This window comes from Strongylocentrotus purpuratus, unplaced genomic scaffold (assembly GCF_000002235.5).
Source record: "Strongylocentrotus purpuratus isolate Spur 01 unplaced genomic scaffold, Spur_5.0 spur5_scaffold_15, whole genome shotgun sequence".
NCBI lineage: Eukaryota > Metazoa > Echinodermata > Echinoidea > Camarodonta > Strongylocentrotidae > Strongylocentrotus > Strongylocentrotus purpuratus.
The window spans coordinates 14,866,363-14,885,076 of record NW_022145600.1 but is presented as its reverse complement, the minus strand read 5'-3'; the positions used below and the strand labels follow the sequence as shown (position 1 = coordinate 14,885,076).

The following is an 18,714-nucleotide window of genomic DNA, read 5'->3' as shown; positions in this document are numbered from 1 at the left end:
TCAAGCAGAGTTATAGCCAATCGATGAGGCAGGACAAATGTTTGTTTCGAGAGTAAGAAATTGTCATGCATCTTTGTACGATACAACACATGACCTGCTGGAGTGAGAGTGAAGAGTGCCCTTAACGTACATACCCTCCGAGACAGTTGTGGGAAGTCTACAGGTTTTGTTGATTTACAATTGATTTCAATTTCCTTCATCAAACATAACAGCTTCTGTCTGCAAGCACAGCAATCGCAATGCAACTTGTTAAAAAAAGAGAAGCTCTCAAACACATAGGTGGGGGAATGGAGATTGTATTGACTGCTTTCCTATTTGCATTCTAGGTGACTTTTAAAGGGGGTGCCTGATTGATCTAGACACAGAAACAATGTCATTACAACTGCAGCGTATTGGTAATATTTCTTCTTTTTATCTGTTCTCTATAGAATGTCCACATAAATATTTCCTTAATCTCCTATTATTGTATTTTCTCTCTCTCTCTCCTAAGTTGTCTTTTTTCCCTTCAAACTCCATACAACTCATTCTCTGCATCCACCATTGATTGTGATAAATACATGTATACAATCAGACATCTTGATCTGTCTGCCTATCTGTCAGTCTATCTCCCTATGAACTCCCCTCTTTTATAGAACAAATTCAGGCAAAATGATTACCAAATCCCTTGTCATCATGCAGCCCAATTTTAATCAGATTGATAAATTTACAGATCAAGAAAAATATGATTATTTATAGAATACCTATCCTCCTCTCTAATTCTACATAGCATTTCTCTCAGGGCATAACATAATTTTTCAGTGGTTAGCATGCAAAATCTACTTCAAATTATTCAATTTATTAGCGCTGCAGGGAAATTAGGATGAATATTGGTATGTTCTAGGGGAAAATAAAATGGTGAAAAATTGTGAGCCAGAAAATGAGAGAAACAGCGCCACAGAGAGAGGTACAGACAGAGATAGAAAGAGTGAAAGTGACAGAGAGACGATGACAGAGGGACCATGATGTAACAGAAATAGAAAGGGAAACATGGAGAGAGTGGGGAGAATGCAGAGAGAACACAGGAGGTGAAAGAAAGGGAGAGAGACATAGAGGGAGAGAGGGCGAGAGAGAAAGTAAAGACAAAAAGAAGAAGAAAAAAAGAGAGAAAAAGAAAGGGATGGGCAGGGTGGAGATGGTGTTTATCAATACCTGCCTTTTTTAAAATAGACTCCTTCACATGCTTTTTTTCCAGTATGCCCACATCATTAGCGCCCGTTCATCATAACTTTTTACCCTTCTACACAATGAGAGTAATTATGTTCATGGCTCAAGTAGAGACCAAAATCACAGAGCAAGAAACACCCCAGAATGCCATTTTTTCCACACATTAAACTTCAATCCAAACTCAATCAATACTGTCCTTGCCATCCAATTTCTTTTCTGTTCCCAGGTTCATTTGTTACTCCCAAAACGTAGCGAAAAAGAGCACTTATTTCCTGCATGCATGATGCTTATAAACAATGCAGCCTATATACACAAAATCGTTTTGAAGTGCAGAGTATTAAATCCCTTGTGTCTGATTTAAAACAAAACATCCAAGTGCAAAATAGCTCAAGAGAGAAGATTTCAGAAATGTGAAAGGTTATATTCTGGGTGTGTGATGTAAAAAATGTTTGAACATGGCCGAGGAGGTTTATTTCTAGTTCAACTTCAAGTTGTATGAATTCACAGCTAGGAGAGAAATGGCAAGGGGCATTTTTGTGAGAATTCAAAATGCCATCTTGGGATATAATTTCATCTCTTCGCCTCAAAGGAAAAGATGCAGCAATTCCTACAAAATGACTGGTTGAAAAGACAGCTACATCAGGCTCATTCAGGTTTCAAATCCCATATCAGGAAGCTAAAAAAAAAGACTCTGCTCCACTTCTCGGTAACATGTCTTTCTATTCATTTCATAAAAAGAACAAATGAAACTATTCACTGCAAGAAACACTTGAATAGAGACCAACTGCAATTTATTGGCTTTCATTTTAGATCACATTTGTGTTTTGAAAGTAAAGTCAGATGTAGCCTTAGAATTTCTTTAACTTGCAGAGACCACCACTTACCTTCCATATTGTTCAACAATAACTAAAAGGCTGATATTAAAGCATAATTTTTCTATACTAAAAAGGGATCAATAGTTCAAAATGGTATATAAGAAACACAGAAAGCTGGAAAGGTCATAAAGATCATGCAAAATTATGCCACTATTTTTGTTGTTGGGTGATACAACTGTTACCTGCAAAAATCAGCAATATTTTTTTATCGTATCATCACTATCATCAGAATCATCATCATCACCATAATCATCACTATCATCAGAATCATCATCATCACCATAATCATCACTATCATCAGAATCATCATCATCACCATAATCATCACTATCATCAGAATCATCATCATCACCATAATCATCACTATCATCAGAATCATCATCATCACCATAATCATCACTATCATCAGAATCATCATCATCACCATAATCATCACTATCATCAATATCATCTTTCCATTTTGTATAAAGTGATATTATTTGCCATAACAAAAAATATTTTAACAACATTTTTTTTTTTTTCATAAACATAACTGAAAATCACCAGTTTGAGAAATTCAACTCTTTGCACTTGTAACATTTACTTTATAATACATGACCTTTTCAAACCCCCTTCTTGTAATTTGTTACTATCACTTTGCGTCCCTCCATATGAAGTCATATACAGCTGTATTGTTTTCCTGGACAAAAAATATCTGGTATGGAGACTACTCTTGCTAGGTTTAAAAAGTGAGATAATGCATGTGTTTAATGATTTGAAAAATAATCATCATTATCATCATCATCCAACTCTACATTAAATATGATCTTGACTAATATGTTTTACAAATAAGCATCTGCAAACAGTAAAAACCTAGCTGATAAATCTAGGTTAACTACTGAAAGGAACCAACATATATCAGCATATATCACTCTGTCAACGAGCCTTAAATCACACATGCTGTCAGACAGAAACGTGTATGGAATGTGCCCTCCGCAGAGATCACTCAAAAGTGTTCTTCCTCTGCTCCTTGCACATCCTAGAATATTTCTAAAACAAACATATTGGAGGAGGAGGATAGTGCAGCTCTAGAGCTACTCAATGGTTGCCAGGCAAGATAATTAGCCATACAGAGTGTCCTTAAGACAGGCTTGTAGCTCCATCTACAATCGGAGAATGTGAGGAAGGAAAGCTCAATATATAACCATTACAACATTTTCTTTTAGAGGTAGTATTTAAAAGAAGTCTTGATATACAAGCCATAAAAAAAGAAACAAGAATCCTTACTCTAAAATCATAATTCTTAAATATCATTCTATCTCTTTAGAGCCAGGAGGGTGTTTACTCATATTTTAGCAATGATTTAACAGTTCAGAGCAGTGACAGCTTCTCAGAAATGATAATTTTATACTAATTTTAACATGCTTGATGTAACCTTTCTAACACTATCATAAAATTTAAATAGTGAGATGCAATTAACATTTAGAAAGTGTCAGATGCACTCTTCAGCCCTTTCAAACATTGGCTTAACACTTTAGCTTATTAAGTGCTGCAAGGTAGCTACAGGAATACAGTTTAATCATTAACCCTATTTAACGACTGTTTTCTAGAGATGACATTTGAAAAACGTCAGAATAATAAGGTCATTTATCACGCATTTGAGATTTCTCCTTAGCTCCATATGGTAAACAAATACACTCCAGTTTGGTTGTAATTTATTTTCAATTTACAAATTTTAAGACATAGTGACAATTCAATTCATACAATGTAATGTTTGCTTCAAAAACCTATGAAGGATGCAACTCTTGTTATTTGATGTCTCACTTACAATAGGCCTACACCCTACTAGATCATGTACTTTTACATGTATGAGTGCAAGCCTACATGCCTATATAGTCCTTTTTGGATGAATTTTATTTCTAAATCAGTATACAGTACAGAACTAGCTTTAGTTTTTAACCAACACAAGATTCACAAGCAAAAGGAAATCAAATACAGTTAATATTCAATATGAGTACAGAAATATTCAATACAGGAGTGTCGTGGTCGAGTGGTTTAAGGCGCATGACTGGAGATGCAAAGGTTGAGGGTTCAAATCCCGACACGGCACTAATATCCTTTGGCAAGATATTAACCTGCACTTGCTACTCTCCACCCAGGTGTTAAATGGGTAACCGGTAGGATGCGACCGTCATTGTTGGTCAAACATTTTTGAGCGTCAAGTAACGCCTGGCTGGAATGCTCCCCAGGGAGTGGAGATTGTGCTCACACTGTGTGCGGGCAGGTATTGAATCCAATGACCGGGGTAATGGTATATCTGTAAAGCGTTTAGAGACATCATAGATGTATTAAGCGCTATATAAAGTGGAATTATTATTATTATTATTACAGAAATGTAATGCATGTGCTAATAAATTACAGACTCTGATAAATACAATAAACTGTGTACTTGTGGGTGCTCAAATATGCTTGAAAAAAGCAAAATGTTAAAAGGCTTCATCATGAATAGACTTAATCAAACATAGGTACTGTTCTGAAGACCTACTCAGCTTCTGGAATCTAATCATATCTTCAGCAATGACCTTGAAACCTAATGAGAAATTATATTCACAATCACAAGAACATTTATGTTCAGCTGTTTATGACTCAGCAGTAGTAGACATTCCAACACTCTTTCTCATGCTGAAGGAAATTGATTTTGAAAGAAACTAAATTACAAAGGAATCTATCAAATCAACTATGCTCTGAGACCTTTACAAGATGTATGGTTGAAGAGTAGGCCAAGTACTGGGCATGGGATTACGTTGTAAAAGAATTGGTCATGAAGCAATTGTGGAAGGTTAATCATTCTTAAGATAGTCAATAATGTTTGACTTTTTCATCTATTTATACGATTGTATCATAGTTTTGTTTGTAATTAGCTTTACTACATATAACATTTCAAATATATTTGTTTATTCTATATAGGCCCAATCAGTGTTTTTCATATGTTTAAAGGTGCTAAACTCTATTAGCATTCATGCCATTTATTGTTTCCTTTTACCCTTTTCTGTTATCGTATAAGACTATTTATACCTATTATTATTGTACTGGATAATAATAAATTTCAGGTTCAAGTTCAAGATCAAGAACTAAATCTATTCTTTAATGGTAGAAGGAATGCATATAAGGAATGCATAGAAGCAAGTTAAAAACATTTAGAAGATCCACAGGCAAAGGGGGGAGATGGAATGCTGCAGTGTATGGATATAAACAAGGACGTCAATATTTTAATAAAGGCATTGATCTCCCTCCAGTCATGAAGAGTACCTAGACAGTGTATATCATGGATTCCAGACTACCACTTCTAGTCTATAATTCAGGCTCAAGGATGATCAGGATTTTATGCTTATAGTTCACAAAAATCTCAAGAATTCAATAAATGCACTGATCAAAAATGGATGAATAAACAATTTAAAGAATGAAATGCAGGGAAACTATTATCACAGATTTCTTTGTATGATGTTCTTATATCACATATCTGCTGGATTGTTTCATGCACTTTTCTTCAAGGTACGTAACATCAAATACCAACAGGATATACTGTATTTATAGCAGCAGGCTTTTATGTACTTTTCATACCATGACCTTGTCACTGAGCCTGCAAACTTTATACATGCCTGCATTCTGTAGACTCCATTCCCAAGACTGATCTAACCCAGTGACTAGCAGGTTCTATGACACATGCTTCAATGGCAATTAATCCCTATATAACATCCTAGACACTTACTCAATACTTACCTTCAACCCTAGACCATATACACCTAAACTTAAACTCAAATGAAATCCTAACCCTATATCTCTGATGAAATAAATTTCACCAGAGCAAATGTCATGTAATTGACTGACAAAATAACACAGGCTTCTTCTTTACCATGCCATGTCCCCCACTGTATCACCTGGATGTAGAGCGGCACAAATGACTGTCTGACAACCAAAACTCAAGTTCTTCCATGAAATCTTATAAGCAATTTTTCTTTTATTTCCTTTCTTAATCTTGCAGTTTGAACAAGAGACTGGCATGAGTGAACAAAATGCAATTAGATGCAAGTGTTCATTTCAGGCTCCTACAAAAGCGCATTTAGGCAGGTAGAATGGCTCTAGTTTTTATTGATTGACACTTGAATTACGACTCGTGTGTTTACCTACAGCCTGGATCCCTTCAAGCATGCCCTCTCCACACACAAAGCACAAGATACAAAACTACACACACCACAATTGGATATCAAAACAGGGCACCTGTAAGAGATATTTTACCTTAAGATTTAAGAAGTCACAAAGAAGAATTACAACTCGTGTGTTTACCTACAGCCTGGATCCCTTCAAGCATGCCCTCTCCTCACACAATGCACAAGATACAAAAAAACTACACACACCACAATTGGATATCAAAACAGGGCACCTGTAAGAGATATTTTACCTTAAAATTTAAGAAGTCACAAAGAAGAATTACAACTTGTGTGTTTACCTACAGCCTGGATCCCTTCAAGCATGCCCTCTCCTCACACAATGCACAAGATACAAAACTACACACACCACAATTGGATATCAAAACAGGGCATCTGTAAGAGATATTTTACCTTAAAATTTAAGAAGTCACAAAGAAGACAGAGACAAACAGAGAGAGGGAAGGGGGAGGGGGAGGGGAGGGGGAGGGGGAGAAATGGATATGGAGTAGGGGTAATACATGCTTAAGCAGTAAGCAAGAATCCTTCTTGGCATGATGTGATGCCTTTTAGCATGACATGGGCTATAGAGAACTAAATAAATGTACAGGAATCTTTTGTTTCTCTCATTCTTTGGCAGCCCAAAGTATTATTGTAAGATAAATTATGAATATAAATATGCAATTTTTGCATGGGTTTCAATTGTAAAAATGTAAGAATATTTGATAATCCTTCAATTATTCAAAGGTGTACAGATATCAGTTGAGAATTCAGCATCAACTTGAAGACTGGAGCACCAAATTTCAAGTCCATATTACTATTAGCCTTCAAAAGTAGATTTTAATAACATGGTGTGGCATTTATCTTGATTTAAAATATAATCAACAGGATTGTAATTGTAATTTCTTATCAATCAAAATACCTAATTTGACAAATTTTAGCCAATTTCAGGATGAAATTATTTCCATTATAACTTTATATTACTATTATTTAGTATTTACTACAAAACATCCTCTTATATTTCTTGTGTGATAAGGGCTATTAATTAATGTCTCACAATCAAATCATAATTCATTTGTAGGTTTGTTTTCTCATTGGTCCACACCATTTCATAGGCGAATAACAAACAAGAGACATTCCCTCTACGACGAATTGTGCTCGGGGTAAAACATTATCAGAGCCAAGTGAGACTTGTACTAACAAATTTGACAAACAGACCATAATTTGATTTCCTACTTCCTATCAAAGATAACAAACTGCTTTGCGAGCCAGTTTGTCTTAAGGGCACTTTTTAAGACAAGTCAGTCAGTCAGGCCAATCTCCTCTATTACCGCAAATGCAGATAATTGGATGGTGACCTTTGACCTTAATGCTGGAAGGAGTATTTTCTTAGTGGTATTTGCACTATTTGGAAGAGGAATCGTATTACACTGCTGAAAATCTATACATGTGGCATAACAAACCGACTTGCTTGAAGCAAGGAATCAATAGAACTGGCTTGAAGTAGAAAACTCTTAAAAATTCCACAAACATCAAGAAAATTAACATAAATTATTGGAAAAGAAGAAATACAAACTTGTTCTTAGTATAGTATTTATAAAAGAATGTTAAAAAATATCGTAGACATCCTTGTTTGTGTCAGCATTTTAACTGACACCAATTCAGTATTGAGATATTTCTTGGTTTTTCAAAATTAAAACATGATATTCATCCCATGTTTGTAACAAATAGAAATGTATATTAGACTCAGTATAGGACATAACCTCTGAAATTCTAAAAATAAAAGAGAGTATCACCTGTCTTTGTGACAGATAAATAAGTTTAATGATGACTTAGTGGGTAGATCATAGATTTAGAAACCAGATGGTCCTAGGATCAAAGCTAGAGGAACAATGGCCTTTAAATTAAGGCATTAAAAATCAGTCATAAAATTCCTTGATAAAGGCTGAAAGATATCTCTTTCCCCTTAAATGGTTTCTCAGCCTTAAAGGCATCGTTTAACAATGTTAAATCTGAGATGCATGGCCCTACGTGTTATCAGTGTCTGTGATATGGTGTAATATTAAAGCCCTAAACAAATTGCTATTCAAAGTGCCTCAAAAAAAGTAAAAATCTTTGAGTGACCGGTTTTACCATACTCATTTTCGCCAATAGACTGTAGTGTTATGAAAACCGTATGAAACGCATAATGAAATTTCAATTTTAAATCATAAATATCTTGATAATCAGACAGGCGATCGGCTTGTAAAAGTCATGGGATTCCTGAATGACCTACAGGTTTATAATTATGATAGCAGCATGAGCTAAATCAAGAATTTTGTTTAAGGATCTGAGACAAAGTTACCGGATCCCTTTAACATAAAATGGCTATCCATCAATCAATGGAGCTTACAAAATTATAGTTTGATATCTATCAAGTCTTGACAGGTTGATATATTAGATAGCACTTACAGATAAAAAGTTCCAATTGGTCCACAGCTCATCACGTGATATTGACCACCCGGTCAAATGAGTATATTTTACATCATACCGTATCCAAGCAACCCTGCACGGACAAGAATATACCCATTGATTGCATTGTCTTAGCCACGCGCATTTGATGCGGCAGGCTAGATGGCTCAAGAAAAAAGCAAGACAACTATTCTCGTAATTATAGAACAAAGTGTAATCAAGGCTATCTAATATAACATGTATTGACTTGTAGGATGTGTCATTTTTGGACCGCACAGGAGTTATATTTTCCCTCAGCGCTGCGCTTTCCGTGAAAATATAACCCCTTGGAGAAAAGATAACTCCTGTCTGCAGTCCAAAATGTGATATGTAATATCTGTATAACATCTTATCCTCAGATCACAATGAACTGATAATAATGTTCTTGCACCATACCAGAAGGATTAACTCATATTCTTTAAGACAGAGTTAACGAGCTTCTGGCTCTGAACGGATAATATCCTAGTTTTATGATACCGGTACATGATTTATGACACTAAATAATGTTCACTGGTCATAATATTTCCAAACCTATGGCAATGTGATACATTACACAGAATCTATCAAATGCCATAAAGTTTGCGAGGGAGTTTGGTGAATCATGAGGTTACTTTCTCATAGAATACTCCCATTAGCTAGTTGGTTGGTTACATCTGGTGGGGATCACAAAAAGGCTTCTTCACATATAAATGCGGTACAAGCTGTTGCATGTTTAAACTAACAATGTAAGCATTATTACATCTTATAACTTACAAATAGTGAGAATGTCAAAGGCCTTTCAATGCATGCAGCTTCTTCTTTTTCAATCCTTTCTTGCAATTCACACAAAATACCTTCGCAAATTCCCCCATGAGGTATAAACGAGCTGTAGCTCATTGCATATGAAGTATGTTTGGAGTATGTACAAGCATATTGAAATGTTTGAATTTCTGAAGACGTGACGTGATTAGTTTGCAATCCAAAGCTCTGGTGAATGTTTTACTTCTGCATTAAATCATAAGGATTGCATATTTCAATAGTCATTGGCTAAACAACTTTCTGACTGTCATTGCCTCTATGAAATTACTTTTCTATAAAAAGTTTACATGAATGGCATCACAAATAATTAAGCCACGGGGAAAAGAACAGCACTAAACATTGTTGATATCATTTCTTTAATCAAGAAAGTAAACATAGTAAACCTAGTATGAATAAATTCAACATGTTTTGAGAAAATAACCAAAAGAAATTTGAACAAAGTAGTGACCTAAACATGGTAAAGAGAAAGCTGCAGTTAAACCTGGGTCCACTGCTCATAAAGGCAGAATAAATAGGATATCTAACTTTCCAATCTTATGGATTTGGAAATCAAAAGCCATAACTGAATCCCATTTTTTCTCAAATAACGATAGTACTTCAACATCTACTAAAGATTGTCCACACAATCAACTTGATATAGAGAGAGAGAGAGTAAGAGAGAGAGAGAAGGGGGATGAAAAGAAACATTTGTATTATCCTTCTATAACACTGGATTAGGATAACCTCAAACCATGAATACATCTCTTATTTTCTAATATATGATAAACAGCAAAGTACTTCCACATCTACTACTGATAGTGAAAGCAATCACTGCAAAAGAAACAGAAATACCCTAATCTCACTAGATTAGATTAAAATAAATAAAAAATAAAAACCATGAAAACATCTCATTTGTCACAGACAGATCAGTACTTCTACACCCATGGATAGTCTATGCGATCAACCCTCTTAAAAAGAAAATGAAAGAAAGACACAAAAAGTATTGCTTGATTTCTCCAATAATATTGAATGTGAATACTCCGCAAACCATGAATATATATGTCGTTTCCCCTATACTGACATATATATATATATATATATATATATATATATATATATGTAGAAAAATACATCTACATCTTCTGTAGATGATCAACAGAATCATCTGAAATAAAGGAAAATAACAGGATATGTGTTATACTTCTGTAAAACTGGATTTCAATAACCCTAGACCATTATAATCTTTTTTCTACAATGACAGACACAAATTTTTGGTCAGAATTAATTGTTGGGTGGGTGTTGACATCCAAATTTCATACAAAAATGTGCAAGGATATCAGAACAATCAATCTCAATGAATGAATTTACACAGTTGGGACCACTGAAGTCACTTTGATCGGTGGCTAGCATTTTGCTACACTGCACTGGTTGAAAGTTGTTGACTCGCGAGCTGGAAAATGGGCCTGTCGTGACTTGCCGGTGGGGGCACTGTTAATTGTGAATCCATCCTATTCTAATCAGCACTAGAATGGCAACTATGAAAAAGATCAGTAAAATAAGCTAGGAAAGTAGACAATTACAGCTTTCATATAACACAATATCACAACCTTAAAAGGGGGAAAACAGATATGGAAGAAAGACAGTGAGTGATTTCAAGTTTGGTGTTAGTGTTAGTGTTTAGAGCAGTCAAGAGCTCTTAAATCGAGCGGAAAATTTGCTGATGAAATTAAGAGCCCGATACCGATATCAAAATCGATAGCTTAACACCAGCCCGTGACGTCACCCCATACTTGATTTCACGACGATGATTTAAAAATAGTACATCAAAACTAAAGATATCATGAAAATTACAGAATAAATTTACACCTATTTCTCTGGTCTTATAAAATAACTAATTTTACACAAAAGAATATATGAATTACCTGTTTCACATACTTGTATTTGATTCGTCAGACAATAAATTGGCGTCATTCGTGCGTTGACTGTGTGCGGGTACAACACTAACACCGAACTGGAAATCAACATTTGCTTAATCCCTAGGGGCTAGTGTTAGTGAATAGGACATTTGTACGTAAAATATTAACACCAGCCACAAAGGTCGGTTCAGCAGACGACAATTTTGCAAAATCGATAACACTAGCTACTGGAAGTTGACGATATTTTGAGGTCAAAGCCTTAACACCAGCTGATTTCCATTTCGATGTTTAGGCTGGTGTTAGTGTTTATTAAACACGAACACCAGCCTTAAACACCCAACTTGAAATCACTCAGTATGTTGTTTGTTCCTTTCTTTTTCTACACTCATTCACTATCAACAATACAATTTGATGAAAACACAAGCTGTGAATGATGCACTTGATATCCTAAAACACATGGCTTAAATAGCGCATTTGATATCCTAAATAAATCTTTGAAAAACTAATCTAGTAAGGCATTACAATTGACAACTTGCAAACCAAGAGAGACTAGATATGAATAAATCATGCATCAACATACCCATTTCATCCATATACGCTTTGGAGATTAAGAATGAAAGGTCAACGATAGCACAAAAAAGATGATTGGAAAGGAGATACGTTGAAGGGGATAACAAGATAAAGAACGGAGGAAAAATAGAGGGGAGGAAAAATAGAGGGGAGCAAAGAGTGAAGGAAGAGAGACAAGGAAGAAAGTAAAGGGGGTAGGAAGGGAACAAGATAAGCAAATATAACAGACTCTGAGTAAAGGGAGAGAGACAAGGAATAGAGTAAAGGAGGTAGAAAGGGAACAAGATAAGCAAATATAACAGGAGTGGGTAGATGATTACACGATACTACTCCCACTTCAATTGGATATCCTGTGCCATTGATCATAAGGAGTTGCGATTGATTTGAATCAATCACAACAAAGATGGAGCCCAGAATTTTGAAATGGGGAGGGGAGAAGGGGACAGTGTAGGACAGTGTAGGACAGAATGAAGGGAGAGAGTAAAGGAAAAGAGACAAAGATGAGAGTGAAGAAGGTGGAAATAGAACAAGAAAAGTAAATATAGCATGAGTTTGGAGACAATAACAAGGTACTACTCTCACACTTCATTTAGATATCTAGGAGTGAGAATAAAAAAAGAAAAAAAAAAGGGAGAAAAGAAAGAAAAGAGTGAAGGGGCCCGAAAGAGACCAAGACAAGTAAACATAACATGAGTGGGTAGATGATTGCAAGATATTCCTCCCACACTTCATTTTGGGTATCCAGGCTTTTGAAATACAGGAGGCCCTAACAAATACACAAACATGCATGCCATGGAAGTAGGACTGAAAAATGTATCATGTGCACAACATCCTAACTGCCCCCCCCCCCCCCCCCCCTGGAGGGGCCATCCACCCTTCCTCCTTCTCATCTTTCCCTGAAAAATAAAACAGGCAAAAGCAAACATGATGCCATTCTTTTGGAGCCACAAGAGTGTAATCTCTGTGTTAAAGTGTTATGAGTTAATGCTCCATACAGATGACATGTGCATATAGGATTGCCCCCTCAGGAGAAGGGCCACCCCTGGATACGCCACTGCACTTCAAGTAGCAGCTTGACAACACATCCTTGAAGAGAAAGTAATTTCCATTCCTTCAATGGCTGGCTGAAATATTCACCAACTCCGCTATCTCTCAACAACACACCAGGGATTGTATGTGACCTTCATTTCCGAATATCCAATCAGAAAAAAAACAGCCAACTTGTTTTTAAACCTGCATAATAATAAGCAAAGGCCCATAAGAATATATGGAAGGTTATTATGCATCATCCATAGGAATACTGCTCAGTTCAGAAAGAAATTATAACCAAACTATGTTTAATCTATGTTTGATCTTAACTTTAATAAAAGCACTTAGATCCTTATTTAAAACCAACCAAATTTGAACATTGTGTCCAATATTTTGACAAAGAAGAGCTTTGTGTGTCTTCTTGAATTCACTTTTCAAAATGGGGTAATGAATTGTGAATTTAGATATCATGGAACAATGTTTCTATCATGAAATTGAAGAAAAAAAATGAAGATGGTATTGAGACTGGAAACTTGTGATGTGATAGTAAAATTTGGGTCAAAAGTATTTTTAAAACGTTTACTAGCCATGCAATAGTACTAAAGCAGAATATCTATAAAAGTTTTTCTAAATTTTTGTAGAAGAAAGGAGAGGCAGTTGTGTATTATGAGATTTTGGACAACAACAAAAATTGTTTGTTTGAAGATGAGATTGAGCAACAAAAAACAAAAATCACCTTTGCCCGTACCAAAATGACCCATTCCCTATAAAAACATAAATTATGCACTATAAAAGTGTATGATGAGTAGTATGGTAAGAATTTGTCCCATTGATTGTGCAATCTGAAAGCAAAGTCAGAAATCTATTAAAAACTGAAGATCACTGCATAATGAACCAGTATTGAAGGCTTAGTATGTAAAGGTTCATTATATAAATGGAACAGCTAAAAGCACCTCATGTCACATCTGATTTATCTTTTACCATAGATTGTCCTCATTCCTTCAACTATTGATGTATGACTGAAGCTGGGACTAAATTTAGAGAGCCTCACATTACATGATATTCGTTGTAATAAACAGCAACGCTAAAGGCAGTACTTTGGTATATTTGCTCATTCATTTGGCATTAAGTCCATGTACATGTGATATTAATAATCTAAGTCAGGTATATAATATAACACTAATGTCTCTATGCTTAAAAAGAAAGTTATTTTATGCCAGCGTCAGCCAAGCTAGCTTAATAAGGCATTATATCTCTGTAGTATATCTCAACCATTCTCTATTGTCTACATAGTCTTCTTTAGGCAACTGACAAGCTGAGGATTTGTTATTGAATTTCATGTAAATACCAATCACTTCATGTCAAATATGCCAACAATCTGTGTGAATGCTCACAAGAATTCATTTAGAAGAAATCACTTGCTTGCAAGAAATCAATTGAAACTCACAACTTGTGAGCTTCTAAGAACTGGACTTTATCTATAAATAGGCGATTGGAATTGAACTTTGCAGATGATAACTTCATGGGGAAAGAGTCAGTCTCAAACTAAAATATGAATAATAACTGACAACTTGCATTGAAATTGATAAGGGTACTGACTTGAGGACAGCTTAAAATCCTTCTGCTCAAAGTAGTTATACTAGTCTAACCAGACAGGGAGTACTAATTAGCATCTAATCAGTGAGTGAGTCATTCATGAGTAATTAGTATTAATTAAAAGTTCCTTTGGTGATATCCTTCTATAATGAGCCTTGTTTCTCTTTGATTGTCAGAAAAGAAAGAGTTTTTAGGAGCTGCCACTTGTTGATTTTTAACCAATTGCCTTGCTTGTGATGGGTTAACGAAGATTGCTCTTGGTGGTGATTGGGCGACTAATTAAAGGAGTGTGTGGTGATTGGTCGATAGGTGTGGTGCATGGGACGTGTAGTGAAGAGAATACATGTTGGTGTAGAGGGAAGGCAACACATTCTTCACCTCCTTCACTGGTTTACATTATGCAGCATCTCAACATTCACTTATACATCTTTTTTGTGAGGGGGGTAGGAGAATGAACACACATACAAAATCAATTTTCTAGTCACCATTTTCTAGCTGGACATGCTGTTTGCACAGCTGAATTACTGGACACATTTTGATAATCTTCTGGAGTCGGTCTGCCAGAACGTAGGCTGCCAATTTGATGTTCTCTCTCTCATAAATATGTGTGAAGTCATGCGTGCCTGCAGACAGCCATAATCAAAGATGTACACGCTCACTTGTTTTTTATTTATTAACTATCTATCTCTATTTATCTTTGTGTAAGATTATTTGATGACAGGCTCAGCAAGGATCATCTTCAAGGAGGTTTGCAAAGCACTTGAAGTGGAAACACAAGTTTCATGGAATTGATGTCATCCGTTAATTAGAACTTTGGTATTGATTCGGCCAGGAATTCTAATGTAAACCCTCAAAAACATTACATCATATTGAGAAATGGATAGCAGGCGATTTCCACTAAGGACAACAAAAGATAATACCTTATTAGAAAGACAAAATTCTCAAAATTAAATTCTCAAAAGAAAGCAAGTAAGGTAATTTTATAAAATTCTACCATTATTGCCCTGCCCGCCCCTCTTTGAAGACAATATCAGAGAGTTGACCTAGTTCAATCTTAAAATATCACAAAAATACAAGACACAAATACAACCATGAGTTCATTATGATATCATTAATTCATGTGATAAAGATTCATACAACTAGAGAGCATTTTTGTCTCAAGTAAGGTATTATCTTATGCCATCATTGTTGCATCTATCTTCTTTAGAGAACATGTTGGAGTGTTGATAATGTTCAGTCTACGTTGTTAGTCTGTAATGAAGCTTGAAAGGTCAAGTTGAAAGTAGTATCTTTGAACAGCAGTTCTAATGTTTGCTTAAAAAGGATTTGCATGGGGGCAATAGAGGATGGGCAGCTCTAGAAAGGATACACATAAAGCCTCGTTCAGACATGAGTCCTCAAACATCAATCAAATATTGCCTGACAAACGCTCTTGGCTTCGTTTTTTGTCAAAGATAGATGTAATGGTTGCATTTGGATTTTAGGTTTACAGGTAGGGTTATAGTTCGGTTCAGGTATAGAGTTTGGTCATGGGTTGAAGTAAAATATTTGGCTAGCATAGGGTATATATTATGGGCAGCAGAGCAATTGCTGCCATAATAGGTGTTGTACAATAACAACAACAATGTGTACATGAATAGAAGTGGAGATGATTTTTTTTTTTTTTTTTTTTTGCTGTTTGCACCAAAGCCCCCAGGTATTTGTTTCTTTTGTTACATGTATATTATAATATACAGATTTTGTGATGTGGATTATGCTTATAATATTTAGAAATGAATGCAGAATACTGTGATACTGAGCCTAATCCTGACCACAGAACCTAACCCTCACCCTAAACCTATCCCTGAACATGGCCTTAACCCTCATACATTATATCAGGCATTCTGCAGTTGGGCCAACATTATATTTTGTCATGGTGCTTTTTAAGATGGCTTGAATAACATACATGTCTGAACGAGGCTTAGGGAGTACCCAGACGATGAAGATGGAAGAAACAGAGAAAAGTCACAGGAAAAGGGTGGATAACAAGACAGAATTGAGTTTGACATTTAGAATGAAGGGAGTAAAAAGGTTGTTGTGCTAGCCTTGGTTTATTTTCTTTACTTTCAGGGCATACTACTTCTAATGTGATGACAAGAAGAATTCAAACAGAAGACAAATATTAGACAATATTATAAGATTTATCAAGTCTAAGGAGAGACAGCATGGTTTAATCAATAACATATGGCACCTTCACCTTCGATGTCATGATCTCTCTAAAAAAAAATTGCCTGTAAATTTAATTTAGCTCTTTAGAAAATGGTAAATATTTAAAGATATCCAGAATAAATTAAGAACTCCCCTCAAAATAAAAGAACTAAAACTGAAGTTTCATGGCCGAATAATCCAATTTAATATTTCAAATGGAATTTTGGGTGGGCCATGTGTAAATATTGTGATCTGTAAGAAAATCAATGATTCTGTGACATATTGATTGAATCCTACCAGTTGATGTTGTCTTCAAAATTAGTGTTGGGACTTAATTTGCCCATACAAGCAAATGATTTTGTGCTTTAATTAGTCCCTGACTTCAAAATAGTACCATTTGTGTCACACCTGGTGCCCTATAATTGGCATCCAACAGTTCTAATTCTACAGAAACATAACAACTACTTTTTGCTTTTATACATCAATGAAGTATCTAAATACAGATCTTCCAACCTTAATTTATCTCAGCTAACTTGTAGACCGACATGGAAGACACTGAAATCAACCAATGTCATGATACTATTTTAATTGCTTTGGTCAAACATCTGTCCATGAGCCATATTACAGTTCTCGTCCCAATTACTTGTGTTTTATTATCACAATTCCCAGCACTTTGAGATGACAACCCTAGGATTTGGGCAATTATGTCATGCCGCACATTCCCAATGTGGAACGCTAGACGACAAACAACATCATTAAAGTCATTTCCAAGAAAGTCATAAAATCTCTTCAAGACACGTTCTTTGGTGACATGTATGTCCCAAACTCTGCAATCTAACCCCTACATAGGGATGTTCTGTTTACACTAGTATTGATCTGTTGAGATCCAGAAGGGCATTGATTCTATGTGTTAGTGCCTTTATGCCTCTCAAGAAATGAAATATAAGAATTTTCCCCTTATTTCACAGACACTGAAATGTAGAGTATGTCAAGTATAACTAACCTATGAATGATGCATTGTGTGTGCAGGTAGTCAAGAGCCTGCTGAGAACCAGGACATTATCTCATTATATTTCACAGACAGTTTATTGTTCTTCTGTCTCTCAGCAGACAATGTCTGAAAATCTCTCAACCAGTACCAGTGGAAAATGTACATACATTTGTATGTCTATTGCACTTACCTATGAATGATGAGATGAGTACGGAGGTAGTCCAGTGCCAGTGTGATCTCACAGAGATAAAGCTTGACCCGTTCAGCATCAAACTTAACTCCCTGGAGGATGTGGTAGCGGAGATCGCCCCCTAGTAGGAGATCAACCACCATGAACATGTCTTCTTCATCTTGGAAGGTGAACCAGAGATTGACCAGGAAGGGATGCTCCAAGGCCTGGAGGATCTCTTGCTCCCTCAGAACATTCCGGACTGCATCTTTTCGGATGCACATTGCCTTGTTCATGTACTTCATGGCGTACATCTTCTTTGTGTCTCGCTTTTGGACTATACAGACCTGTATGAGCAAATGAAAATAAACATCATGGTTTTGATCATTTAATCAAAATGTATTAATTATATGGTGAATTATATTGAAACAAATTATTCTGAATATAATTGTGGTTGCTCATTGCCTGGGTTAACTACTTAATTGAGTGCATCTTCTTTAATTTTGCTTTTGGACCCATAAGACTTGAAAGAGAATGTTGTTTGCCATTAAAAAGCCAGAAGGGATTTGCTTATCATTTAGGACAGAGTTAATGTCCTTTTGACTCACAAAAAAAAAAAGCATTCTTGAATCATAACATATTATCATTACTACTAGGGAATAGCATATCCTTGTTCATGTATTTCATTGGAATATAGACAATCAATGGGTCCTTTTTTTTTCTAAAT

At 35.6% G+C, this 18,714-nt stretch overlaps 1 protein-coding gene across 2 annotated transcripts in view; it reads right to left on the bottom strand.

The window, feature by feature from the left end:
- The window catches only part of LOC591895 (serine/threonine-protein kinase 32B), a 109,719-nt gene that overhangs the window by 27,953 nt on the left and 63,052 nt on the right, over positions 1-18,714 (bottom strand). For both annotated transcript variants that reach the window (XM_011663370.2, XM_791442.5), the window contains one exon: positions 18,009-18,334. In XM_011663370.2, coding sequence (XP_011661672.1) covers positions 18,009-18,334 — 326 coding nt within the window. The remainder of the gene's footprint in view (positions 1-18,008; positions 18,335-18,714) is intronic.